Source organism: Ambystoma mexicanum, chromosome 13 (genome assembly GCF_040938575.1).
Source record: "Ambystoma mexicanum isolate Mex_15411 chromosome 13, UKY_AmexF1_1, whole genome shotgun sequence".
Lineage (NCBI taxonomy): Eukaryota > Metazoa > Chordata > Amphibia > Caudata > Ambystomatidae > Ambystoma > Ambystoma mexicanum.
Genome location: NC_090938.1, coordinates 785,127,391 through 785,154,193, shown reverse-complemented (window position 1 = coordinate 785,154,193; position 26,803 = coordinate 785,127,391). Strand labels below are relative to the sequence as shown.

Sequence of the window (26,803 nt, the reverse complement as noted above, 5' to 3'; positions counted from 1 at the left end):
AAAGGTCATGCGCTTCCAGCATTTAGAGAGGCCGAATGCAACTTGGGAGCAGTCAGGGCCAACCGCTTTCCTTGACCCAACCCAACATAATATGCAGATGATGTCCAACTCCAGCAACTTGCATTCTTCCTCCCCGTCTGAAGATGCCCATTGAGGATGCCGACCTGTGCTTGCAGCTCATACCTATTGACCTTTCCCCTTCCCCTGGAAGCATCGATGATGGCAAATGACAATGCATTACTTACCATAAAAGCATTTCTGATGGTTGTATCTGCTTAGATTCACATGCTGTGCATAGTCCGACATCCAGTGGTCACTGCGGAGTATTGCATTTTGTTTTTCGTAGTCGAAAAGGGGACGTCGACAAGGCGTGTCTGTAACACTATCCCTATAGTGACGTGCGGTGTACCCACAATCCCTCACGCGTCAAGGTCACTATGTTTGTATTTTTTCTGTCCTGAGGGAGCCTTCTAGACGTGAGCGAGTACAGAAAAGAGATATAAAAAGATGTCTATGTTCCTTCCATCCGAGCAGGGAGGAAAGGTGGGCGCATGTGAATCTAAGCAGATACAACCATCAGAAATGCTTTTACGGTAAGTAATGCATTGTCTTCTGATGTTTGTTAATCTGCTTAGAATCACATGCTGTGCATAGACTAGCGAGCAGTACCCGGAGTTGGAGGTGGGTTGTGAGAAGGAACAGTAGAGAAAAGATGTTTTAATACTGATTATCCCACCTGGGAATCAGATCTAGAGTGGGAATCTAGACAGTAGTGTTTTGTAAAGGTGTGTACAGAACTCCAGGTTGCCGCTTTGCAAATGGACTCAAGGGGAACATTTGCAATGAATGCTATGGATGCCCCAGTGCCTCTAGTAGAGTGTGCTCTTGGCTTGAAGGGTAGTTCTCTCTTAGCAAGAGTGTAACAGAGAGTGATGCATTGTACAATCCATCTAGAGATAGTGGACTTTGAAACTGCATCTCCTTCTCTTCCTGCTGCCACCGAGACAAAGAACTGATTAGTCTTTCTCAGTGGTCTAGTTCTTTCCATATAAAACATGACAGCTCTGCACACATCAAGTGTATGCAGGCTTTTTTCTCCCAAATTTGAAGGGTTTTGAAAGAACTTTGGTAGTTCTATTGACTGGTTGACATGGAATTTCGAGATGAATTTCGGTGCAAACCTTGGGTGTGTGCGTAGAACCACCTTATCTCTGTGAACCATTACAAAGGGGTCTAGAACAGAAAGAGCCTGTAGTTCACTTACTCTCCTAATGGAGGTGATAGCTATTAGGAAGGCGGTCTTAAGAGTGAGGTCTTTAAGAGTTGCCTTGTGCATGGGTTCGAATGGTGAGCCCATGAGCCTGGTAAGTACCACATTTAGGTTCCAGCTGGGAGCTGGGTTAGCTATCGGAGGGTGTATTCTTTTTACCCCCTCCATAAAGGCTTTAATAACTGGGACTTTCCACCATGACACTTTAAGTTGGGAAGTGGTGTATGCAGAAAGTGCCGCTAGGTGGACTTTAATAGAATTGAATACTAGACCTGAGTCCAGTAAATGGGTCAGGTACAGAACAATTTGTGTGGGAGAGCAGTCAACAGGGTTGATGTTTCTTCCTCTACACCAGATGACAAATCTCTTCCATTTGCTAGAATAACAGTGACGAGTGTTAGGCTTGCTAGCCTCCCTGAGGATGTCCATGCATCTCTGCAGGAGTTGTAAATGTCCAAATTCTATGATCTCAGGAGCCAGGCTGCTAAGTTCATGGTCTGAGGGCATGGATGCAGTGTCCTGCCCTTGTCCTGTGACAGCATGTTGTACGGGCAGGGAAGTTTCACTGGAGGAGATGGAGACATCTCCATCAGGTGAGCGAACCATGGCTGCCGGGCCCACATAGGGGCCAGTAGTCTCATGGTAATTTGTTCCTGGTGCATCTTGTGCACAATCTTGTTGAGAAGGGGAGTCGGGGGGGAAGCATAAACAAATTTCCCTGAACCTGGAATCGATAGACCGTTCCCCTTGGATTGGTTCTGGGGGTACCTGGAGGCGTAATCTAGGCATTGTGAGTTCTCCAGGATTGTGAACAGGTCTATTTCTGGGAATCCCCATTGTGTGAAAACGTCGAAGACAATGTCTTCGTGTAAACGCCATTCGTACTCTGAAAGCAGAGTGAAGTGTCTGCTTATTTCGTCTGCTAGCAGATCGAGATCCCCTGGTACATGTTGTGACAGTAGGAACATGTTGTGTTTTGAGAGCCCACTTCCAGATGTTCTGGGACAGCTTGGACAGTCCCGGAGAGTGAGTGCCCCCTTGTTTGTTGAGGTAGTACATGGCTGTGGTGCTGTCCGTGAGGACCATCACTGTCTTCCCTTGTAGGTGTGTCTGGAAGGCTTTTAGTGCATTGAACACAGCAAGTAGCTCCAGTAAGTTTATGTGCCTGGAAGCTACGCTCGGAGTGCAAACTCCGTGAGCAGTCTGATGGGATAGGTGAGCCCCCCATCCTGTGAGGGATGCGTCTGTGGTTAGAGTGGCTTCCACTGCTGGGGTGGCGAATGGTTTCCCTATTACCAGGTTTTCCTTCAACACCACCGTAGCGAGAGAACCAAGGCCTGCGAGACCACCACTAGATCGTCCCATTGTCCGCTTGCCTGACACCACTAGCTGTTGAGCCACTCTTGCATTGGGCGCATGCGCAGGCGCGCGTGGGGTACCAAATAAATACATGACGCCATCATTCCTAGCAATCGCATTGCTTTGCGTACCGTCACTTCTCGGCCTGCTACATATTGAGGGATCTGAAACAGCATGTTTTGGACCCTCTCGGAGGGGAAGACGAGGCCGTCCTTTGTTCGAATTAGAGCCCCTAGGAATTGTTTGAATTGGCTGGGGTCTAGGCTGGACTTCTTCTCGTTGATGGAGAAGCCCAGTTGGAACAAAAGGTCTACAGTCTTTTGGGTATTTGAGAAGCATGTTTCGCAAGAATCCCGTTATGAGCCAATCATCGAGGTAAGGGTATACTGGGATGGACAACCTGCGCAGGTGGGCCGTTGCCACTGCCAGTACTTTCGTGAATACCCTCGGTGCTGATGCTATCCCGAAGGGTAGCACTCTGAACTGGTAGTGTTTGCCCTCCATCATGAACCTGAGGTATTTTTTGTGTGCTGGCAACATTAAAATATGAAAGTATGCATCTTTCATGTCCAGTGTAGTCATGTAATCTCCTTGTGATAGCAGGGGGATCACATCCTGTAAGGTCACCATACGAAACTTTTGAGGTTTGACAAATTGTTCGCTGGGCGCAGATCTAATACAGGGCGCATAGTTAAGTCCTTTTTGGGTACAAGGAAGTACACTGAATAAAAACCTTCTGTTACCTGAGATAGGGGCACAGGACTCTACAGCTCCTTTTTCCAGTAGCTGGTCCACTTCTTGTAGAAGGATGGCGAGGTGTTTTGGTGTCATGCGTCGTCCCCTTGGGGGTCTGTACATTGGGGAACTGTTGAATTCTATACAGTAGCCGCGGGCTATGGTTGATAGTACCCATCGGTCTGAAGTTGTTCCCTCCCATGCTGGGAGAAAGATGTTAACCGGCCCCCGACCGGCGATGCATGGGAGGGGACCCGAATCTTCGAGTCATTTGGTGTTGGTGGCTTGGGAACCTCTAGGGGTAGAACCCCACCTCTCCCTTTGCCACGGTGTTGTCCTCTCTGGTGGTATTGGCCACTGGTGCCTTGGTTAGAGGACCAGTTGTTTGCAGAGTATTGTTGCTGCTGATTTTGCTGCTGGCGTTGGCCTCGAAAAAAGCGCCTATTGCCATAGCCACGTTTGTTAGGAGGCCTAGAAATCTGGTCTAGGGTTTTGATGGTGTCAAACTCTTTCTTTGCCGTTTCAAGTGCCTCATCAACCGCCTTTCCAAAGAGGTTGGTATCTTCTATAGGTTTGTTGATTAGAGATGCTTGTGTTTCAGGTTTAAATCCCGAATTACGCAGCCAGACATGGCGTTTGAGGAGTATTCCTTGGACTAGGGAACGGCCAGCCGTTTCTGCAGCATCCAGAGTGTTTTTCACGATGCTTTGGTTGACTAGGGTCCCTTCAGTAATCGTGGCCTGAAAGCGTGTACGTAGGGGTTCTGGTACCTCCTTGGCGTCCTTACGTAGCTTGCTCCATTGTGCGTCTGTGTAACTTGCTAGCAAGGAATTGTTGTTTGCAATCCTTGCGGAAAAAGCAGCGGAGGCTGTGATCCTCTTCCCCAGGGCATACAATTTTTTGCCCTCCTTCTCTGGTGGTGCTTCGCTGGTAGACAGCGGGACCCCTGCTCTTTTCCTTGTATTTGTCACCACTAGGGAGTCTGGTACAGAGAGGCCCCTGACGTACAACGGGTCTGAAGGGGAGGGACTGAATAACTTTTCTATCCTCGGGTTAACCCCTCTGACCAACGTGGGTGTAGATAGTGAAGGGATAATTAGTCTCCTTAATGAGGCGAGGAGGGGAATGGTTTGGCTGACAGGGGGGGTTCTCCTTGATTACCTTCTCCACAAAGTCAATGTCAGGAGAACTCTCCCCAGTGTCTATTTCGAAATGCGCTGCTGCCTTGCGTAGTAGTGCATTAAATGTAGGTTGATCGTCTATAGGTGACGTGTTCCTATTAGGTGAGTCCTCGGGAGGGGACAGGTTTATTACATCAGGGTCCGAAAACGCTGATGGGGGACCTGCCAGGGCTGTGAAGCACCTTTCTCTGGGTCTTCTCTGATGCCCCCCACCTATATCTGGATTTTCTTCAAAACCCTCCTCCTCTAGGTTTTGTTCCTCTTCGTTGCCTAAAAATTCGTCCTCCTCCTGAAAGTGGGGGTCCTCTTCAGTGAGGTCATATACATTTACATCCACTTGGGAGGGATTAAACAGCCTAGGGAATTTAGCCCTGGGGTCCATCTGAGGTCCCTCTCTTGCCCTATTGGGTGGTAGGTTTCGAGTCTCCATAAACCTCTCCTTCTCCATACAGAACTGGAGTCTCTCCAGGGTCTCTTGAGGTACCCCTGAGCGGTCTTGGGGGGAGGGGGGGTTGGGGGGATTAAAGGGGGGGTCGTCTTTGGCCTGAAAACGCTTTGACCTCTCCCATAACGTCGAAGAAGGAACAAGTTACTTACCTGTAACTGTTGTTCTCCAGCATGGGTCTGGCATGGATTCACATGCTCATGAATATTCCCCGTCGTCAGGCTGGGAATCCTCGGTAAAGAAAAAACCAGTATCAGTTTCGTTTCTGATCTGTCTTTCGTAGTAATAACCAATCACTGGTCTCTGCGTCATACTGACCACAGCCAATGACTGCCCTCTACCTAAGCACCGCCTCTGGCAGCCATCTTCAGATTTGGAAGCACGTGAAGTGGCAGTATGACCAAGTGAAGAGCCGCAGAGGGGTAGGCGGGAGGGTTCGCATGTGAATCCATGCCAGACCCATGCTGGAGAACAACAGTTACAGGTAAGTAACTTGTTCCTTCTCCAGCATGGGGTTTGGCATGGATTCACATGCTCATGAATAAAGAATACATAGCAGTACACACATGCACAACCACGGGAGGTGGCAAAGGCTCAACATTAAGCATCACATCAACTCAACATTAAGCATCTTACCTCCTCACCAGGCTCACCTCAGGCGAACAGGTTGCGCAGCACTGCTTGGCCGACCCTGGACTCCTCCCTGGAATCCCGGTCGACGCAGTAGAATTTCGTGAAGGTGTGCGTCGACCTCCACGTAGCAGCCCTGCATATGTCCAGCAGGGGCACACCAGATAGGAACGCCGTGGTAGCTGCGATCGCTCTGGTGGAATGGGCTCTCGGACGGCCAGGCAGCGGTCGGTTTGCCAACCGGTGACAGCACATGATACAGCCGGAGAGCCATCTGGAGATGGAAGCCTTCGAGAGAGCCTTCCCCTGATTGACAGGTCCAAAGTTCACAAAGAGTTGTGACGTCTTCCGAAAACCCTTCGTGCGGTCCACGTAGAACTTCAGCGCTCTAGCTACATCCAGCGAGTGCAAAGTCCTCTCAGCCGGCGACGAAGGCGACGGGAAAAACACAGGTAACACCAAGGGTTCGTTGAGATGGAAGTCCGACGGTACCTTGGGCATGAAGGAGGGGTGCGTCCTGAGCACTACCCTCGTGTCGTGGAAAGTCAAGTACGGGGCCTTGCAGGAAAGGGCCTGGATCTCTCCCACTCGTCGTGCGGAGGTGATGGCCACAAGAAAAGCTGTTTTCCACGATAGAAACTTCAACGGGGCCGAGTGCAGAGGCTCGAACGGAGGTCCCATGAGCTTGGTCAGCACCACGTTGAGCTCCCACGCCGGGGCTGGAGCCTTCACCGGCGGGAACGATCTGAACAGTCCCTTCATGAACTCTTTCACCAGACGATGAGACCACAAGGACGTCCGGCCCGTGGTTCTGGTGTATCGGGAGATCGCAGCAAGATGAATCTTGATGGACGCGTGTGCCAGACCAGCTTTGGCCAGCGTCAGCAGGTACGGCAGTACTTGGGGAGCCGTAATCCGTAGAGGGTTAATCTTCTGTGCGTGGCACCAGACAGAGAACCTCTTCCATTTGTGTCCGTAGCATTTAAGAGTCGAGGACGCCCTGGCCTTTGCAAGAACCTCTCTGCAATCGGCCGGTATGTCGTATCCTCCAAACTCTAGCGCTGCAGGAGCCAGGCCTGCAAGTTCAGCGACTTCGGGTCGTGGTGGAGGATGGCGCCTCCTTCCCTGGAGAGTAGATCCGCGTCCGCCGGCAGCTTGATCGGCGGGGACGCTGACAAGTCCAGAAGGTCCGGGAACCATATCTGCCTCGGCCACGCAGGTGCGACGAGGATCATCCTGCACCGTGACCTCTTGAGCTGGTTGACGAGCCGGATTAGCAGAGGCAAGGGGGGGAATGCGTAGAGGAACAGGCCCTCCCAGGGGAACGAGAAAGCATCGCCCATGCTCCTCGTCTGGGGAAACCTGCTGGCGAACCTCCGGCACTTGGTGTTCGTCGCCGTCGCGAACAGGTCGATCTGGGGTGTGCCCCACCGTCGGAAGAGGCGATCCACCAGATCCTGCCGTAGTTCCCACTCGTGGCACGAGCACAGCTCCCTGCTGAGTGAGTCGGCGATGGTGTTTTTTATCCCTGCCAGATGAAACGGCACCAGAAAAATCCCTTGGGCGACGGCCCAATGCCACAGGTCCTGCGCCTCCTTGGACAGCGCTGGGGACCTGGTTCCGCCCTGTTTCCTGATGTAAAACATGGTGGTGGTGTTGTCGGTGAAGATCCTCACCACCTTGCCCTTGAGGGACGGAAGGAAGGACCTGAGGGCCCAAAACACTGCACGGAGCTCCAGGACGTTGATATGTAGGGACTTCTCCGTCGGGAGCCAGAGTCCCCTTGCGTGCAGATTTTCGGTGTGCGCTCCCCACCCTTCCAGGGAGGCATCCGTGGTCACAGTCTCCTGGTGGGCTGGGGTCTGGAAGTCCATGCCCGCCGTCAGATGCGCGCGGGTGCCCCACCACCGTATCGCTCGTCGGAAACTCTCGTCGAGCTTGATCCTTTCCTCGAAGCTGCCCGTCGTCTGGATCTAGCGCGCATCCAGGAATTCTTGCAACGGGCGCATCCGGAGCCTGCACATGGGAATGAGGTAGATGCAGGAAGACATCATCCCGAGGAGGGACTTGATGGACCTCACTTTGGCCGCGTCGGCCACCAACATCCGTTGCACCTTGCCCAAGATGGTCCTGGTCCTCTCCTCCGACGGGGAGGCCAGAAGGGACACTGTGTCGAGCCTCGCTCCCAGAAACAGTGCGACTTGCGCGGGCACCAGGTGGGATTTGGCGTAGTTCACGGAGAATCCCAGGTCCGTGAGGAGTTGGACGGTCCTTGCCGTGTGGACCACGGCGAGCTCCCTCGTCTTGGCGCGGATGAGCCAGTCGTCCAGGTAGGGGTAGACGTGGATCCCCTCGCGGCGCAGCTGCGCCGCCACCGGTGCAAGGCACTAGGTGAATACCCTGGGTGCCGACCGTAGTCCGAAGGGAAGGGCTTTGAACTGGTAATGACGCCCTTGGACCACGAATCTGAGGAATTTGCGGTGCCCCTTTAGGATGGGAATGTGGAAGTAGGCATCCTCCAAATCCAACGACGATAGGAAGTCTCCTTCCTCCAGCTGACCCAGGACGTGCTGGAGGGTGACCATCCGGAACTTCTGCGCCTTGATGAACTTGTTCAGACGTCGCAGGTCTAGGATGGGGCGCCATCCTCCCGTCTTCTTCTTCACGAGGAAGTATCTCGAGTAGACTCCGGAGCCCCGAAGCCTCTTTGGGACGAGTTCGATGGCGCCCTTTCTGAGCATCGCCTTTACCTCCAGGAGAAGCTGAGGGACGTGAAGTTCTTTCCTGGCCACGGGGGGGACGCGCGGGCACCTTCTTTGAAACTCGAGCGCGTGGCCCCGGGCCAGGGCGTCCAGCACCCAACGGTCGGTGGAGATGGACTCCCACACGCTGACGAAGCCCGCCAGCCGGCCTCCCACCGGGGTGCTTCGGTGGGGGCCCGACCCCACGGCCGGTTCAATCCTGCTTGGACGCGGCCTTGCCGCCTTGACCTCCTTGGCGACGACGGCGGGGTCCGCTAGACTTGCCTCGTCCTCTGTAGGCCTCTTGCGACGACGAGCGGGCCGCTTGACGGTAGGAAGCGAAACCGCCGCCGGAACCTTTGGAGGTGCCCTTGCCTCCGCCGCTCCGAAAGGGCGTCCGTCGTTGCAGGACTCCAAGGGCCCGGGCCGTCTCAGTATCCGCCTTGATGGCCTGAAGGGAATCGTCCACTGTCTTCCCAAACAGGTTGTTCCCGTCGAAGGGCATGTCCAGGACTCTGGTCTGGACGTCCTGCCGGAAGTCCGTAGCTTTGAGCCATCCACGACGTCGAAGGCAAACGCCGTTGCCCAGCTGGCGGAACCCAGTGTCGGCGATGTCCGTCGCCACAGTGATGGCGTGGTCCGAGGCCACCTCACCTTCCTGCAGGATCTCAAGGGCCTCCGCCCTCTTGTCGTCCGGCAGAAAATCCAGCAGGGGAGCTATCTTGTACGAGAGCTCCCTGTCGTAGCGGGCCACGATAGCCAAGGCGTTGGCCGCTTTAATCGTCGTCGCTGCCGACGAGATGACTCTACGCCCCAGAGTATCCAATTTCTTTCCCTCGCCGTCCGGCGGGGAAGTCGATGTGGAGGCCGCACCCCCCCCCGCTTTCTTCCTGGCTGCCGCGGAGACGACGGAGTCCGGGGTAGGCTGCGCCCGGAGGCATAGGGGGGCCGTGTCCGGGACCCGGTACTTTTTCTCGTACCGGTCTCTTCTAGCTGGCGTCGTGGAAGGGTTCTTGAGGAGGGAAAGGCCCTCATCCCAAATGTCGTCCAACAGAGGCACTGCGAGGACCGTCTTCCTCTTGGCCTCGCGCCGCTGATAAAGGAAGCCTTCCTTTTTCTTCTCCTCAGGGCAGAGTTGGAAAAGCTCGGAAGCCCTGGAGATCATGGAGTGGAAAGATCCGATCTCGTCGGGCGGAGAGGCCCTGGTGGGAGGCGACGACGGAAAATCCTCGTCGTATGCCTCGTCGTCCGTACCCGTCGCTGCCGTGTCAGTCCCCGTATCATCCCCTCGGGTGGACGGGGAGGAGGGCTGGAAGGGGCGCGACGGTTGAAAAGGAGGTGGTGGATGGATCCTTCTTTTCTTGGTAGGGGGAACACCAGAAGGTCCCGGTTCTGGATCCCCCGACGGGAGAGGTTCCTAACGGTAGCCTCGTCCTTATCTCGGAGCATAAGGACTGTATGGCCAACAAAATGGCCGCCGAGTTGTCTTGCGGCGCTGGCAGAGGGGAATCCGACGGGCGAGCAGGGGCCCCGTCGGTATCCTCGACGATGTCGTCGTCGTCACCTGCGTCGGGGTCCATTCCGACGGGCTGGCCTTCTTCCACGCCTAGGCCGTGGCTTAAGACCTCGATCAGCTCCTCTTCTGAGGTTGAGGCCGACTCTACGACGACGCCCTGCCCCCCCTTCTTCTTCCCCACGGAGGGTTTCACGGGGGTCCTATCGATGGGCACAAAGGAAGACTCCCTCCGAGGAGGCAGGGAGATTCTGGGCCCTGAGGTCGCCACCACTGGTGCAGCCACCACAGGCTGAGCCAGGGCCGCCGCGACCGTTTCGATAGAGGGCTTGGTCGGATGGATCAAGGCCTTCACCACCTTAGGTGCGCTCACCGCCTTATCCTTGAGGGAGGGGGCACTGCCACGCTCCTCCTCTGCCTTAGAGCTCGACCGGGGCCTCTCCAGGAGCTTCGCCGGGTGCTCGGCCTTCCTCTTACCCGACCCAGAGCGTTGGCTCGTGGTTGATGGTGCCGGGGAGGGTGCGCCCTGCCTGGCGCCCGTAGAGCCCCACCGTTCGGCGCTCCCGGTGCCAGCGGACTCGCGGTGCTTGGCCTTATGTTGGGCCCCCGTCGCCGGGGCGCCCTCAAAGGTCTTAGAAGACCGCTCGGATTTCTTCTTCTTCTCGCCAGACGGGCTCTTACCCTCCAGCCAGTTGGCGAGACGTTGATGGCGGTCCTTCATGGTCCGTTCCGACATGTTGCCGCAAAACGCACAGTCCTTCTCCACGTGCGTCTTGTCCTCATGAAGGCAGTAAAGGCAGAAAGAGTGTTCGTCCTCCTTGAAGACGTTCTGCAGCTGGCATCCAGGGCAGACCCTGAACAGCTTTCCGGGCGTCGAGCTTCCCTTCTCCTGGGCCATCTCCGAGACCGGGCCTGAGAAGCTTCTGGAGTCCTCCGAAGTGTAGCTCGACGAAATCTTCACCCTTGAGGGGCACAGATGAATCCGACACGGGTCCCCGTTGATCGGATGTAGGATCGGTGGAGCTTGAGGCTCTTTTGACCGAAAGAATCGAAGTTTTTTGTGAAAAGCGCGAAAAAATAGCACTAACGCTCGAGAGCAATAGCACGAGGATCCCAACACATGAACGTGCGGTAAAAATCTGAAGATGGCTGCCAGAGGCGGTGCTTAGGTAGAGGGCAGTCATTGGCTGTGGTCAGTATGACGCAGAGACCAGTGATTGGTTATTACTACGAAAGACAGATCAGAAACGAAACTGATACTGGTTTTTTCTTTACCGAGGATTCCCAGCCTGACGACGGGGAATATTCATGAGCATGTGAATCCATGCCAGACCCCATGCTGGAGAAAGGTCTCCGTCACCGTCTGAAAAGCCTTCTGGTAGGCTAGGAGTCCCTTTAGATGAAGGGGGAAGTTCCTGCCTTCCTTCAGGCCTTTTCGGCGTTTCTCTAGCCTTCTGAGCGGTATTCAGCGTATCTTTCGCTGTCCGCTTCTGGCTATCCGCGGAAACGATCCTCGCCAGGCTCTCGACGACTAATCTGTCTGTGGAGGGCTCTGGTATCGACATTATGGGTGTCGCGCGTTCTACGGCGACGGGCGCTCTCTAACGGAGCGCTTCGTCTGGCGGTTTGGGGGTAGCGCCCTTATCTGGGGGAAGCCCAGTCGCTGGTCGCATCTGCGAGGGGGGCTTAAGACTCTTACGGTCTGAGGAGGACGCCGGTGGAACCTGCGTCTCCGTTGGCGCTGATGGTTTCTTCATCTTCGACGAAGAAGAGCCGTGGGTTATGTGTTTATGGGAGTGTTTTTGTGTGCGTCAGTGTCGCCGGGGTGTTCATCCCCATAAGCAGGGCGTGAGCCGAACTTGTCGGGCCGGGGACAGACGAGGAGGAGCGCGAGTGCTCCTTAGAGAGGTCTACGACTTCCATAACGGATGTCGGGTTATCACATCGTCGTCACTTTCTGCGGCGGCGGCGGGTGAGGAATCGGACCTCGACATGGCGTAGGCCGCACACCTTTTGACCCTGCGGTCCTTTAAAGTCTTAGGCTTAAGAAGCTGACAAGCCGCGCAGCAGTCTTCCTTGTGGTCGAGGGGCAAGCAACGGTTACACCGTTTATGCTTGTCTTTCCAGGTATACTTGCCCTTGCAACGCGGGCAAAACCTAAAGCGTGTCCTCTCCATAGCTGAGGAAATATTTCACTGTGATAACAACCCCGAGGGAAAGGGAAGGGAAAGGGAGGGGGAAAAGGAAAGCCATTCTCAGAGAGAAACAAGAAATGTCCCACGACCCCACTCTCCCTACTGTTTTATGGCCGGCGAGGCCAGGCCACGTGTTCGGCAGCGCCGAAGGATCTCCTCCGTCTCGTCCCCGCCGTCGAAGTTCTTACTCGGCGGAGAAAAGGCTTTGCAGCTACGTCGAGGGAGGGATCTTATGTAAATATATATTAATAAATAATGACCAAAGGTCGAGTAAATGAATTTGCAATGTCTCTCGAGGAGCTCCGCGTAAAGGCGACCAAAATCTGTCGGAAAAAAACAATCTGAAGGACCTTGACGCGTGAGGGATTGTGGGTACACCGCACGTCACTATAGGGATAGTGTTAGACACGCCTTGTCGATGTGCCCTTTTCGACTACGAAAAACAAAATGCAATACTCCCCAGTGACCACTGGATGTCGGACTATGCACAGCATGTGATTTTAAGCAGATTAACAAACATCAGAAAATTGCATACCTTATAAGAGGGGAACCGTTTCAGAATGTCCCTCCTATGTAAAGGACGTTTTTGGACTTTGGACTGGGGTGCACAAAGCCACTTAAGCCAGATTCTATTTTTCCTGTACCCACTTTGCTCATAATATACCATCACAGTCTTAATCTTTGCAGATGGTCAGGGCAGTGTCTTTCCCCAAAGAACTCTGTGCATATATGCAGGCTCATTCATGAACCCCAGTCAGCCTGAACCCCGCAGAGCACAACTGCCACTTACCTTCACCATGAGGTGGATGGTGCATTTGTCGGAAGCAATGGCAACGGCGCAACCACTAGGTGGCTCTTCGCTCACCAGGACAGCCACAGACTTGGAGGAGGAGAGGGTGTGGACATATGCAGAATGCTTTGTTACCACTGCTGCCGTCTCAGCGTCCAGACACTTCAGGTAGCCTGGAAGGAGAAGGGAGAGCAGGGTTATCTCTGACCTCCAACAAGCCCAATAATCGACAGCCCAGCTGAGCGCAGCGCTTTCCAGGCAGCCTCTGCATTCCCACTGCAATCACTGAGCATGTGCCACATGTATCTGGTTGGCCCCAATACAATCACTTACCATGTCCCACACCTGTCCCATGGGCTACAATGCAATCAATTACAATGGCCAGTGTTGGGTTTTCATTTTTATGCTAAATCTCCCTCAACCTTGAGACCCGCAGCACTTTTTGCTAGACTTGTGGATTCATTTTCTATGTTCTTGAATGAGTGGGAACCTTTTTCCCCACTCCCCCACCTTTTCTTTTACTCTTTGCATGGGTGTCCTTTTTAGGACTCCCCATACTTTATGATTTGAATTATACTTTCCTGTAACTTTTTGGGCATCTGCATGTTCCTATTGCAGCACACAGCACTTTCTGTCCAGTGTTGCCCCCTTGGGGTCCCCTTTTATTTTCTCTTGGGTTCCTTCTGTGAACAACTGATCCCAAGGGTAGGATACATTTTATCCTTTCTAAAATCACCATTGTGAGATCAGCACATCCCACCTTATATGGAGGGCTGAGGAGATTCAGTATCCCCTTTCTCACTGTTGCTGTAACTTTACTTACCTTGTTCTCAAGGGTAGAGAGCGATGTTATGCTCTCTACATTTTATATTGTGAGTCCACCACACCCCACCGTAGGTGGAGTGCTAGGGCAGGGTGTTACTCTGTATCGCCTTTTCTCACTGCTCCTGTAACATTTCTGTTACAGTTACAAGCTTACAATTATGGCTGGTGGCAGTGGATGTGTTCTACCGACTTGTGTGTGATTTTTACTCGCAGGCTATCCAAACGGTCGAGTAGCCCGCCGAGGCTCCAGAGTGTCTGTGAAGACGGCAAACGAGGGAGGAGTCCGAAACTATGCAGCCTTTTCTCCTCTAGCATGCCTGCCTGGAACCAGTCCTTACTGGTGGGCTGATTGGCTGGGTTCCTATATAAATGGCCTGGATCTGGAAGGTGAAGTTAAGTCAACCAATGGAGCTGAATCCGATGAAGAAGAAAAGTCAGCTGTAGCTGATTTGGGCGACTGGAAATGCCTGCCGTGTATGCCTGTGCTGTCCCCTTCTATGCACCAGAGTACCACCCGAGACGACGACTCCGAACCTTAGGGTAGTGGGACCAACCAGTCTCAAGAAAATCTGAAATTTGAACCATCCCAGGACGAGCTGTGACCTTCCTGGGCTGCAAACCACCAGTACCCTCGAGACCGAGTGCTGTGCAACGTCTTCCCGTGAACAAATCTCGCTGAAACTTTGGTGGACTCCTGCTGGACCTCCAGAAGCAAGATTCCACTCCTCGAAGTCCCCTCACCAGAGTGCTGGACCGTGCTCGGAAGCCGTACTGGTCACACGGCAACCGTTCCATATCTGGTACCTTGAAAAGGGTGCCAAGTCCACAGAGCCGCGAGAAGCACTAAAGAATCCTTTGTTGGGAGCTTGTCTGTCGACTGCCGCTGCAAGTTCCCATCAAGTGTCCTTTCTTTAGTCACCACAACCAAGAATCCAGAGACCGGCTCCGGTGGTGCTGCATCGTGAAGGCGTCCATCTGCAAGCTCCTCTTCACTGCGAAGGTACGGTGTGGCTGAGGGTAATACTTACCTAAGGTCTTGTGTCTCTATGTAGCTAGGGTGGTTATTCATGTAGTTGGATATTTGCCCATACTGTTCGCCCAGGCCTCACGCTGGAACAAATCTAGGGAGCCTTCTACAAAGTCCCTGCACACTTTCTACTAACTCTCAAGTCAGTACTTACTTGTTGAACGAGAAATCCTCTGGAACGCTTGACTTTCCTGCATCTGTACCTTATGCTGACCTGCCTACTGTTGGTCACCAGTGCCCCATTCTGCCTCTGAGATCAACCATGCCTTAGAATATAGAAGGACACCTAAAGTATAAGGCCTCTGACGGCTTACTGTCTTTCTGAAAGGTCTTATAATTGTGTTCCACTATTCTGAAAAGTAACATTGGTATAACTACATATTCCTGAAATAGAATAAGTGTAAGAGTTTATTACCAATAGGTTTTACTCACCTTGAATAGCGCACTGCCAATCTGAATGTGTAATCTGAATGTGTAATACTGAGCTTGCTTACCTTTGAAGTGCATACTGCCATTCTGAAAAGTGATTCAAAAGTTATTGCTTACCTTTGAATTGTGTTGCACTGTTCTAAAAAGTAATACAGGTGTAACTGCATCATTCCTGAGAGAAGAAAACTGTCCTAACAGCTAACACTTTTCTTATTGAGTTCTCAAGTCGCCCATTTCCTTTGACTAGGCAGGTGGTGCCATCCCTCTATCCACTGATGAAGGGTTCCTAGTGATAGTTTCGAATGCCAAAAGTTCCGACACAAAAGTGCCAGGAAAAAAAGTTTAAATTTTTGTATGGTTCCCTCCCCCCCCCAAAAAACCCTGTTTTTTTTTTAAACACTTATTTTACAAAACGAAATTAAAATAAACCCTTTAATATAAAAAAAAGAAATACATTCAAAACTTTTTTTCAGCACTTTTGTGTCAGAACTTTTGATATTCTGAACTATTGTTTCGAAACTTTGACTGGACACCCTGATGAAGCTCTCCTCTTGCAAGCATGCTTCTTAGAGGTCCTGTGGGATGTGCCAGGAGCGAATTCCACAGATTCCGTATATCAGAGGAGTGACACTTACTCTCCAGATTGAGAAGGAGCCTTGTATGCCTGTTCTGTCAGGTCTTTTAGATTTCAGAAATTAAAAAGTTTCCTAAGCTACAAAACAGGGTATGTAGAGCAGAGGAAGGCTGACCCCATAGTATAAAAACGATTTGGAAATTCTTGAAAAGAAAGAATTATGATGAAAAACGCTCAGAGAGCTGTAGAGGATTCCAGAGTCACTAGACTGCAACAACAAATCTGACCATGGTTGCCTGGGGTGGAGCTTAAGCCCCACAACATCATTGGCTCGGTAGAAAAGGACTTGAATGAGGTAGATGGTCTCAAAAGCGAAACCCGTTCAGGCCTCATTAGCAATGTACATTGCTTTCTATGTAACATTTAAAATTACCAGGGACGCTTGACGACAGGGAATACTCAAGCATGTGAATCTATGAAAGACCAAATGCTGGAGAACTCATGCATTCCTTTTTGTTCTTCCGATTCTATGGCCTACAGTCATGCATTTAGGGCTGGGGTACAGAAAATCACAAGAACTAGAAGCAAAACAATACAACTAGGACTGGGGGGTTAGTCACAGAGAACTGGAGAGTAATGTTTTGCGAGCATATTACAATGAGCTGCCAGCGCAGGCCTTCTTGCAACCACAAACTGTTAGGGAGAGTTTTGGACAACCCTATGGTGAGGGCCACGACACCATTTAACCTAATGGTAGAGCAATGATTCTCACCAAAAGGAAAGACCAGACTCTCTAAAGTGGCAGCTGTGACAGAGCACTCTGGGATAAAGGAAGGCTGGCAGTGAAGTATACAACGGATAAGGGACAAACACTGCATAGGCCAGCTCACTGCATTGTTTTGCAACATTTTTATGGGGAGCAAGCCCCACATATGTCTATCTACATCCCCTATATCCTTTCCACAACCCTAAAATCCCATTAAAACTATCGCCTTACCTCACCCGCCTCCCAAAAAAATGCCACAAAAAAATTGGTAAAATGCAACTGATGCAGCGATCTGGGCGGGTACCAACACAACACTGGTATATTGAAAAATATACACATTTAATAAATCACACATATATATCTATAAAAGTCAAATAAGGACTTGGGTTAAAACATAGCAGCGAGTAATACATTATGTACAAAAATAGTAATGGTCAACTAAGACCCAATCCAGTCCACAACTACTTGGTGACAGGCAAATCACAGGCCTAAGCGATGGGAATTATATCGAGTCTGTATGCACTGTCTCTCCTGAGTCTCATGTATTGTTGCCGCGGAAGGACCTCGAGGCTGGTTTGGTACAGCTTGGGAAGTTATTCTGTGGCACAAGACTAAGAGGATAATCTCATGAAGGCTATCCCTACAACTCCTATAAGCAATACAGTGGTCGCGGACATGAGCATGGAACATGCTAGCCCCAATCAGTATCCTACGCGTATATCTGACATATCCAGTGAAGACACTATCCTAGTATCTAAAGGAGGGACTTCTGATATGAGCCTGAGTAGTAGGGCAGTACAAGATTACCTTTTTTCTCCTGAGCCATCGTACTATGGGAATAGACTCAATCCTGATATGGTTGACTGCCCTAAGCCTGTGTGTTTTGTACTACTTAATACTAGATCAATTATTAAACATTCAACTGATATCTGTGATTTTATCCAGGATAACGACATTGATATCTGTGCTATCACAGAATCATGGCTGCATCCAGCTGCAGGCCGGGCTCTTACACTGGAATTACCTCTGGGATATAAGATCCTCAGAGAAGATCGTCTGGTGGGGGGAAGTGGTGGGGTTGCCCCTATCTTTCACTCATCACTTAATATTCGACATCTGATCACTCATCACTTAATATTCGACATCTGAGCATAGAGGCAATCGCTGACTGTGAACTCCTGCAAGCAAAGTGGGCCATTGATCCCAATAATACCTTTAACTTATTTTTATTGTATCTGTTAGGCAGGATTGGATGCAGTAACCCTGTGGGAGACTACACCAGCCTTGTCCTCTTGGTAATAGGTAACCCACCTATTGGTATAGGTCTGTACTACACAAGTTGGTAGAGTGACTGACCAGCCAGACATATCTCAAGAGGGGTAAATGTGAGCTGTAGCAATGAATTCCACAAATACAAGTCTCCAAATAACACTTACACTCAAGGGTTTCTAGTCAAATTAATATTTATTTAACAGTCAGTTTTAAATAAGCCTTCTTTAAAAAGGGCAATATGCAACAATAAAAATACACTTCACAACACTTCCTCAGCATTAAGATAAGCAAGTAGATACCCTTTTGGGATGCCTCACACACACACTTCCTACACCCTGAGGTGACTCCAATTACAAGACAATGTTTGGCATTAATATATCACTTTTTACACTTAATGCAATTCTGAGGTTGTGGACAAGGAAAAGGTTAGGGAAGGATAAAGGTTAACAGGTTCTCAGAGCATGTGAGCACTTTTCAATCTCCCAATGAAGTCTATATTAGATATTTCCCAGCAATACCAGTTAAACGTATGTACCACCTACGAGGGACAGTTAGAGCCAAAGTCAATGGGTCAGAAGAGTCTGCAAGGAGCCAGGACAGCCAAAGTCAATTTGAGCAATGTCTAGGGAACTGACAAACTTCTTTGGATAGCACAAAGGTCTTGCACAATGTTTTTAGAGAGTTTGTAGTAAAGGAATCTCTGTTGGGCCACAAGCTGTTAGGCTTGTGGAGGGCAGAGCTGGAATCAACTCTGCAAAAAGCAGCTACTGCAAGTCTCCAGTGAGAACAGACAAAAAAAGAGGTAAGTACCCCTTAGTCAGCACAGTACCTTAGGTTTGAAGAAGAGGATCCAGCTGGCTTCTGTTCTAGTTGCAGTCTTGCAGATCCTGGGTTCCTGGGCCTCAGTCGTGGGGACAAGAGAGAGGACGTCTGGGAGACTCCTGCACTGCAGTTTGAAGGTCATCGGCGGCTACGGGCTCTTTTCAGCTACCGGCAAATAGCACCACTGTGGTTCTTGGACACTTGATGGGCTTGCTTCTGGGGTCCAGCACTCTGGTGAGGTGGGTCAGGCTTCGGTCGTTCTGCTTTGGGAGGTCCTCAGGATCTTCCTGGAGCTCGGGTCCGGCTAAAGATGATTCACTTGATTCTGGGTTTCCCGACTCCTGGCACTCGGTTCCAGCAGCAGAAAAGAAGTACAGCCAGAAGGGAAAGGTCTTCCAGCACAGTTCGTCTTGGGGTCAGTTGGTCCCACCAACCCAAGGGAAGAAGTCGTCCATTCCAGGATTCTCTAGTCGATTCGGAGTTGGAGCTTCAGCACTGCAGCAGGGCTTCACCGGGCAGTTCAACGTTCCAGGAGGGTGCAGCAAGCTTCTCTTCCAGTTTCCTTCGTGGGATGTTTTGTCCAGTGGTCGCCTCTATTTTTGGTTCCAGAAGGCTTGCCTTTTATGCAGGTTTCTCCCATTCATGCACAGCCTAGCTGTCACTCACACAGCAGGGTGGCTGTCCTGCAAGGACAGCCAGCCAGCCAATCACCAGTGGGCGCATTCAGGTAATCAAGGACCCTAATGACAGGGAGTTTCGGGCACCTCCCTTGCTTCCTGCCGTGCCAGACACACTGGAGCCAGAGGCAGATTTCAGCACTGAAGCTCGCCAAAGGCAAAACGAACAAAAGGGTTAAACCTGGTTTGGTGCACAGAGTAAAACCCAAGAAAGACCTCACAAGCAAGAAATGGCAAAAAAAGAAGACCGAGGCCATTTTGACAAAATGGGCACCCATGGGTGTGAGACTGCAGCTGAGGATTCAGCCTGCGGTAAAAACGCACAATGGTAGGAAAATTAAACTGCTGCCACCAGCCATTAAACGTAGTGTGGGTAACATAACAAATGTTACATGAGTAAGTAGGAAAAGGGGCTACTAAGTAACCCCCCCCCCCAGTATTTCCACATAAAATGGGGTGTACTGGACCTACATAGGAAAAACAGATAAGTAAAGTCAATTTCACTTTACTACTCTTGGGAACAGTAGATCACCCAAGAGAAGGTATTTAAACCTTATGAGAAATCCAAAGGACTGCTCTGTGACACTGCACTACTTCAGAGCGCGTCTGACATCGGGGCGATGCAAGACTCTGAGGTTCATCCTTGGGATCGGAGAAGAAAGTAGTTAGAACAATCTCCTCATTAAGGTGGAAGGCGGATGGGACCTTGGGTACGAAAGCAGGGCGCGCCCGGAGGACCACCTAATCCTTGTGAAAAGTGGTGTAGGGCTCTGATGCCACGAGGGCCTGGATCTCGCTGACCCTGCGAGCTGAGGTGAGGCCGACGAGCAAAGCTGTCTTTATGGTAACAAATCGGATGTGAGCAGATGCCAGTGGCTCGAATGGTTTGTGGGACAATGCGCCCAATACCCCATTGAGGTCCCAGACTAGGTGAGGCCTCTTCACGGGCGGATAGAGACTGTGGAGGCCTGCCAGGTGCTGTTTGACAACAGGGTTACAGGAGGAAAAGAGACCCTTGTCTGAATTTTTGTAGGCACCTATGGCTGCCAGGTGGGCGGGGCATGTGTAGACCTGCAGTCTGGAGTGTGAGAGGTGTGCCGAAAAGGAGAGGACATCATCCATCAGAGCACTTGTGCGGGTTGATCTCCTTAGAGCTGACCCAGTAATAGAATCTAGATCATTTGCTCTTGTATTGGCTCCTGGTTGCTTTGCTTGTGGTGCCCTGTATGATGTCCAGGTTAGCCTGGGACAGATTCAAGTGTTTCAGAGTGACATGCTCAGGAACCACACTGCAAGGCCTAGTTTGTGAGGCGCAGGGTGGAGAACCCTGCCGCCCTGCTGTGTCAGGAGCGGAGCTGGGCCCCGCGGCTGGTGAATGGTAGGCCTGGCCGATAGGCTGAGCAGTTTGGAGAACCATGGTCTCTCCAGCCACCATGGAACTATCAAAATGGCGCTGAGGTGACACAAGGAACAAGTTACTTACCTGTAACTGTTGTTCTCCAGCATGGGTCTGGCATGGATTCACATGCTCATGAATATACCCGTCGTCAGGCTGGGAATCCTCGGTAAAGAAAAAATCAGTATCAGTTTCGTTTCTGATCTGTCCTTCTTAGTAGTAACCAATCACTGGTCTCTGGGTCATACTGCCCCCAGCCAATGACTGCCCTCTCCCTAAGCCCCGCCCCTGGCAGCCATCCTCAGATTTGGTAGCACGTAAAGTGGCACTATGACCAAGTGAAGAGCCGCAGAGGGGTAGGAGGGAGGGTTTGCATGTGAATCCATGCCATACCCATGCTGGAGAACAACAGTTACAGGTAAGTAACTTGTTCCTTCTCCAGCATGGGGTCTGGCATGGATTCACATGCTCATGAATATAAGAATACATAGCAGTACACATATGCACAACCACGGGAGGTGGCGAAGGCTCAACATTAAGCATTACATAGACTCAACATTAAGCAACTCTTACCTCCTCACCAGGCCCACCTTCAGGCGAACAGGTTGCGCAGCACTGCTTGGCTGACTCTGGACTCTTCCCTGGAATCCCGGTCGATGCAGTAGAATCTCGTGAAGGTGTGCGTCGACCTCCACGTAGCAGACCTGCAGATGTCCAGCAGGGGCACACCAGACAAGAACGCCTTGGTAGCAGCAATCGCGCTGGTCGAATGGGCTCCCGGACGGCCGCGCACCGGTCAGTTTGCCAACTGGTGACAGTGCGCGATGCAGGCAGAGAGCCATCTGGAAATGAAAGCCTTCGAGAGGGCCTTCCCTTGGTTCACAGGTCGAAAGTTCACAAACAGCTGTGATGTCTTCCGAAAACTTTTCGTTCGGTCCACGTAGAACTTCAGCGCTCTAGCTACATCCAGCGAGTGCAAAGTCCTCTCGGCCGGCAACGAAGGCAACAGGAAGAAAACTGGCAACACCAAGGGCTCGTTGAGATGGAAGTCCGACGGCACCTTGGGCATGAAGGAGGGGTGCGTCCTCAGCACCACCCTCGTATTGTGAAAAGTCCAGTATGGAGGCTTGCAGGATAGGGCCTGAATCTCTCCCACGCGTCGTGCGGAGGTGATGGCCACAAGGAACACTGTCTTCCACGACAGGAACTTCAACGGCGCCGAATGCAAAATCTCGAATGGCGGCCCCATGAGCCTGGTCAGCACCACGTTGAGCTCCCACGCCGGGGCTGGAGCCTTCACCGGCGGGAACGATCAGAACAGTCCTTTCATAAACTCCTGCACCAAGCGATGAGACCACAGGGATGACCGTCCTGTAGTCTGGTTTATCGGGAAATCGCCGCCAGATGTATCTTGATGGAAGCATGAGCTAGTCCAGCTTTGGCCAGCGACAGTAAGTACGGTAGCACTTGAAGGGCCGTAATCCGTAGAGGGTTAATCTTCTGTGCACGGCACCAGACAGAGAACCTCTTCCACTTGTGTCCGTAGCACTTGAGAGTTGAGGACGCCCTGGCCTTTGCAAGGACCTCCTTGCAGTCCGCCGGGATATCGTACCCTCCAAACTCTAGTACTGCAGGAGCCAGGCCTGCAAGTTCAGCGACTCCGGGTCGTGATGAAGGATGGCGCCTCCTTCTCTGGAAAGAAGATCTGCGTCCGTCGACAGTTTGACTGTTGGGGACGCTGACAAGTCCAGAAGGTCCAGGAACCAGATCTGCCTCGGCCACGCCGGTGCAACGAGGATCATCCCGCACTGGGACTTCTTGAGCTGGTTGACGAGTCGCAGTAGTAACGGCAACAGAGGGAACGCATACAGGAACAGGCCGTCCCAGGGGAACGAAAAAGCATCGCCCATGCTCCTCGGCTGGGGAAACCTGCTGGCGAACCTCTGGCACTTGGAGTTTGTTGCCGTTGCGAAAAGGTCGATCTGGGGTTTGCCCCATCGTTGAAAGAGTCGGTCCACTTGATCCGGACGCAGTTCCCACTCGTGGCACGAGCGCAGCTCCCTGCTGAGCGAGTCGGCTATGGTGTTTTTTTATCCCCGCCAGATGAAAGGGTACCAGAAACATCCCCTGGGCAACGGTCCAGTGCCACAGATCCTGGGCTTCCTTGGACAGGACCAGGATCTTGTTCTTCCCTGCTTCCGGATGTAGAACATCATGGTGGTGTTGTCGGTGAAGATCCTCACCACCTTGCCCTTGAGGGACGGGAGAAACGACCTGAGAGCCCAGAACACTGCTCGGAGCTCCAGTATGTTGATGTGGAGCGTCTTCTCCTCCGGGAGCCAGAGGCCTCTCGCATGAAGATCTCCGGTGTGCGCTCCCCACCCTTCCAGGGAGGCATCCGTCGTCACCGTCACCTGGTGTGCTGGGGTCTGAAAGTCTGTGCCTGTCGCGAGATGCGCACGGGTGCCCCACCACCGGATTGCTTGGCGGAATACCTTGTTGAGCGAGATCTTGTCCTCGAACCTGCCCGTCGCTTGCATCCAACAGGCGTCGAGGAACTCCTGTAGAGGGCGCATCCGAAGCCTGCACAGGCGCACCAGGTAGATGCATGAAGACATCATCCCAAGAAGGGACTTGATGGACCTCACCCTGGCCACCTCCGTGGCCATCAGACGCTGCACCTTGCCCAGGATGGCCTTCGTCCTTTCCTCCGACGGCGAGGCCAATCGCGCCACTGTATCGAGCCTGGCTCCCAGAAACAGTGCGACCTGTGACGGAACCGGGTGGGATTTGGGGAAATTGATGGAGAATCTGAGGTCCGTGAGCAGCCGGACGGTCTTCTCTGTGTGTTCGACGGCGGGTTCCCTTGTTCTTGCTCAGATGAGCCAATCGTCCAGGTAGGGGTAGTGTAACGCTCACCTGACTCCCACGGAGGCGCTGGCCTGGTTCGTGCTGCTGTGACCTCTTCTAAGGTGATGCGCAGGGTTCGGAAGACGGACTGGACCGGGCCCCCAAATCTGGCTTGTCTGGCTCGCAGAAGTATCCTTCTGTAGGCGAAAATAGGGGATTAACTGTCTGTGGGGTAATGCAATCAGCCTCCCACTTTCCCCTCTCACCCTCCTCGAAACCCTTCTGTGATTCCTCGTAGCGTCTCACCGTAGGGTCTGGAAGGATGAGCTCTCCATCCTGCTTCTGATGCAGGGGCGCGTTGGTATCCAGTTACTTCACTGGATTTTCGGATTGGTGAGAACCAAACTTGCTTGGCTTCCAGGTAAGTTTTTTTTGATAAGAGGTTCCCCTTGTGTCCATGCATTAATGTACTAATGCCAGGGTCTTTTTCCCCATATGGGCTGGGCTACGGAATGCCGGGGAACAGGCACCGACCCGAGATGAGAGGTGAAATCCTTGTAGAAATCAGGTAAGTCTTTAATGAGCGTTTTTTGGTAATGTCTTTTCATTCGCTCATTAACGCTGATGTCTTTTTTTCCCCTTAGGGGCCGGGGTCCGGAAATGCCAGGATGCGGCGCTGACCCGAAATGAAGAGGGAATGAATCAACAGGTAAGTCTTAACATGGAGATTTAGCTTTCCTTATTCCCTTCTCTCTCTCACCTTTTGTTCTGGTCTTTTTCTCCCTACGCGCTGGGGCGTGACTGCAAATCCGGATGATCGCTGCTGAACATGGAGGCGCCCTGTAAAGGCGAGTGGAATGCGGCGCTGCAGCAATCGACGCGATGAGCTTTTAAATAAAAGTCTTCCTTTTCAGGATTGTCGGAGCGATGTCTCCGGGATGCGGATTTAGCAGGTAAGGACTTTTCTTCTTCTGTTCTCTTCTTCTCTTCCTTTGCAGGTGATCCAGGATGCTGGCAGGCGTGGCAGAAGTCAGGATGCAGGAGCAGACACGGTGAGCGTCCAGCTGCTAGATGCAGAACAACGCGAAGCACGTGTGGCTGTTCGGGTGGGGTTCAAATAGCCTTGGAAGAAGTTCCAGGTATGTATCCTTCCTCCAATCAGGTATGTATCCTTTCCCGACCACGCCCGGATGGTAAATTAGTCCCACAGGTAAAGTAGTTCCTTTCAGGCCTCAAGGAGGCCGGGATCCTGCAGCATGGTCTGCATCAGGTAAGTGCACCCAAGCACTTCCATAATGAGCCTGGCGCCTATGGCGCCAGGACTGATGTCTTTTATGAGCCTGGTGCCATAGGCGCCAGGACACTGTCCAAAGGCCCCCTATATGGGGTTGCTGGGTCCTTCCTTGGGGACTGGATGTCCGCTTTGGGGACGCCACTGGTGCTAGGCACTTAGTGAATACCCTGGGTGCCGACTTCAATCCGAATGGGAGGGCCTTGAACTGGTAGTGCCGTCCTTGGACCACGAACCTGAGAAACTTTCGGTGTCCTTTGAGGATGGGGATGTGAAAGTACGCATCCTCCAAATCCAACGAAGATAGGAAGTCGCCTTCCTCCAGCTGGCCCAGCACGTGCTGGAGGGTGACCATCCGGAACTTCCGTTCCTTGATGTACTTGTTTAGTCGATGCAAGTCCAGGATGGGGCGCCATCCTCCTGTCTTCTTTCTGACGAGGAAGTATCTTGAGTATACTCTGGAGCCCCGGAGCCTCTTTGGGACGAGCGCGATGGCTCCTTTCTTGAGCATCGTCCTTACCTCTAACAGCAGTTGAGGGATGTGATTTTCCTTCCTGGCGACGGGAGGAATTCGGGGGCATTCTTTAGAAATTCCAGAGCGTGCCCGTGGGCCAGGGCATCCAGCACCCAACGGTCGGTGGAGATAGACTCCCACACGCTGACTAACTTCGTCAGCCGGCCTCCCACCGAGGTGCTTTGGTGGGGGCCCGACGCAACGGCCGGTTCAGTCTTGCTTGGCAGCAGCCTTGCCGTCTTGGCCTCCCTGGTGACGACGGCGAGATCCACCCGACTTGCCTCGTCCCCTGTAAGCTTCTTGCAACGAGGAGCGGGCCGCTTGACGGTACGTCGAGGAGCTGCCGCCGAAACCTTTGGAGACATCTTGCTTGCCTCCGGGATTCAGAAAGGGCGGCTGTCGTTGCTGCAGAATTCCCAAGGCCCGAGCTGTCTCTGCGTCGGTCTTGATGGCCTGCAGTGACTCATCTACTGTTTTCCCGTCAAAGGGCATGTCCAAAACCTTGGCTTGCACGTCTTGGCAGAAATCCGTCGCTTTGAGCCACCCCCGCCATCTAAGGCAAACGCTGTTGCCCAACTGGCGGAAACCAGTGTCGGCAATGTCTGTGGCTACTGTTATGGCGTGGGCCAACGCCACCTCCCTGTAGGATCGCCGGGGCCTCTGCCCTCTTGTCCAATAGGAAGTCCAATAGGGGGGCGATCTTGTACCGCAACTCCCTGTCGTAAAGGGCCACAATCGCTAGGGCGTTGGCCGTCTTAATCGTCGCCGCCGTTGAGATGACTCGTTGTCCCATGACGTTCAGTTTCTTTCCCTCGCCGTCCGGTGGGGAAGTTGAAGACGAAGCCGATGCCCCCCCCCTCTGCTTTCTTCTTGGCCGCTGCCGATACGACCAAATCCGGGGTCGGCTGCGCCCTCAGGCACAAGGGGGCAGCGTCGGGGACCCGGTACTTCTTCTCGTACCGGTCCCTTTTGGCAGGCGTCGTGGACAGGTTCTTCAGAAGCGCAAGTCCCTCGTCCCAGATGTCATCTAGCACCGGCACCCGAGGACCGTATTCCTCTTGGCCTCGCGCCATAGGTAGAGGAAGCCTTCCTTCTTCTGCTCTTCGGGGCAGAGCTGGAAAAGCTTGGATGCCCTGGCAATCATGGCGTGGAAGGAGCCAATTTCGTCGGGCGGGAGGCCCGAGGTATCGGCGATAGGAGATCCGTCCCGTCACCACCGTCATCCGTCCCCGTCGTGACGTATCTGTTCCCGTGTCGTCTCCAGGGACAGGGGACGGGGACAACGGCTGAGCGGGCCTTGAGGGCTGAAAAGGCGGGGCCGGATGAATCCTCCTCCTCTTGTTCGGAGGGCTTCCCGATGGGCCCGGCTCCGGGTCGTCCCGTCAGAGGTATCGGCAACCTTGTCCTTATCTCCGTGCATAAGGATTGAATTGCCAACAAAATGGCCGCTGAGTTGTCCTGCGGCTCAGGATGCGACAGGCGCGATGGTTCCTCCACTGGA

General features: G+C 52.5%; 1 protein-coding gene across 3 annotated transcripts in view; it reads right to left on the bottom strand.

Moving 5' to 3' along the window:
* Positions 1–26,803, bottom strand: part of VARS1 (valyl-tRNA synthetase 1) — a 365,643-nt gene that overhangs the window by 1,094 nt on the left and 337,746 nt on the right. For all 3 annotated transcript variants that reach the window (XM_069635138.1, XM_069635139.1, XM_069635140.1), the window contains exon 29: positions 12,860–13,032. In XM_069635138.1, coding sequence (XP_069491239.1) covers positions 12,860–13,032 — 173 coding nt within the window. The remainder of the gene's footprint in view (positions 1–12,859; positions 13,033–26,803) is intronic.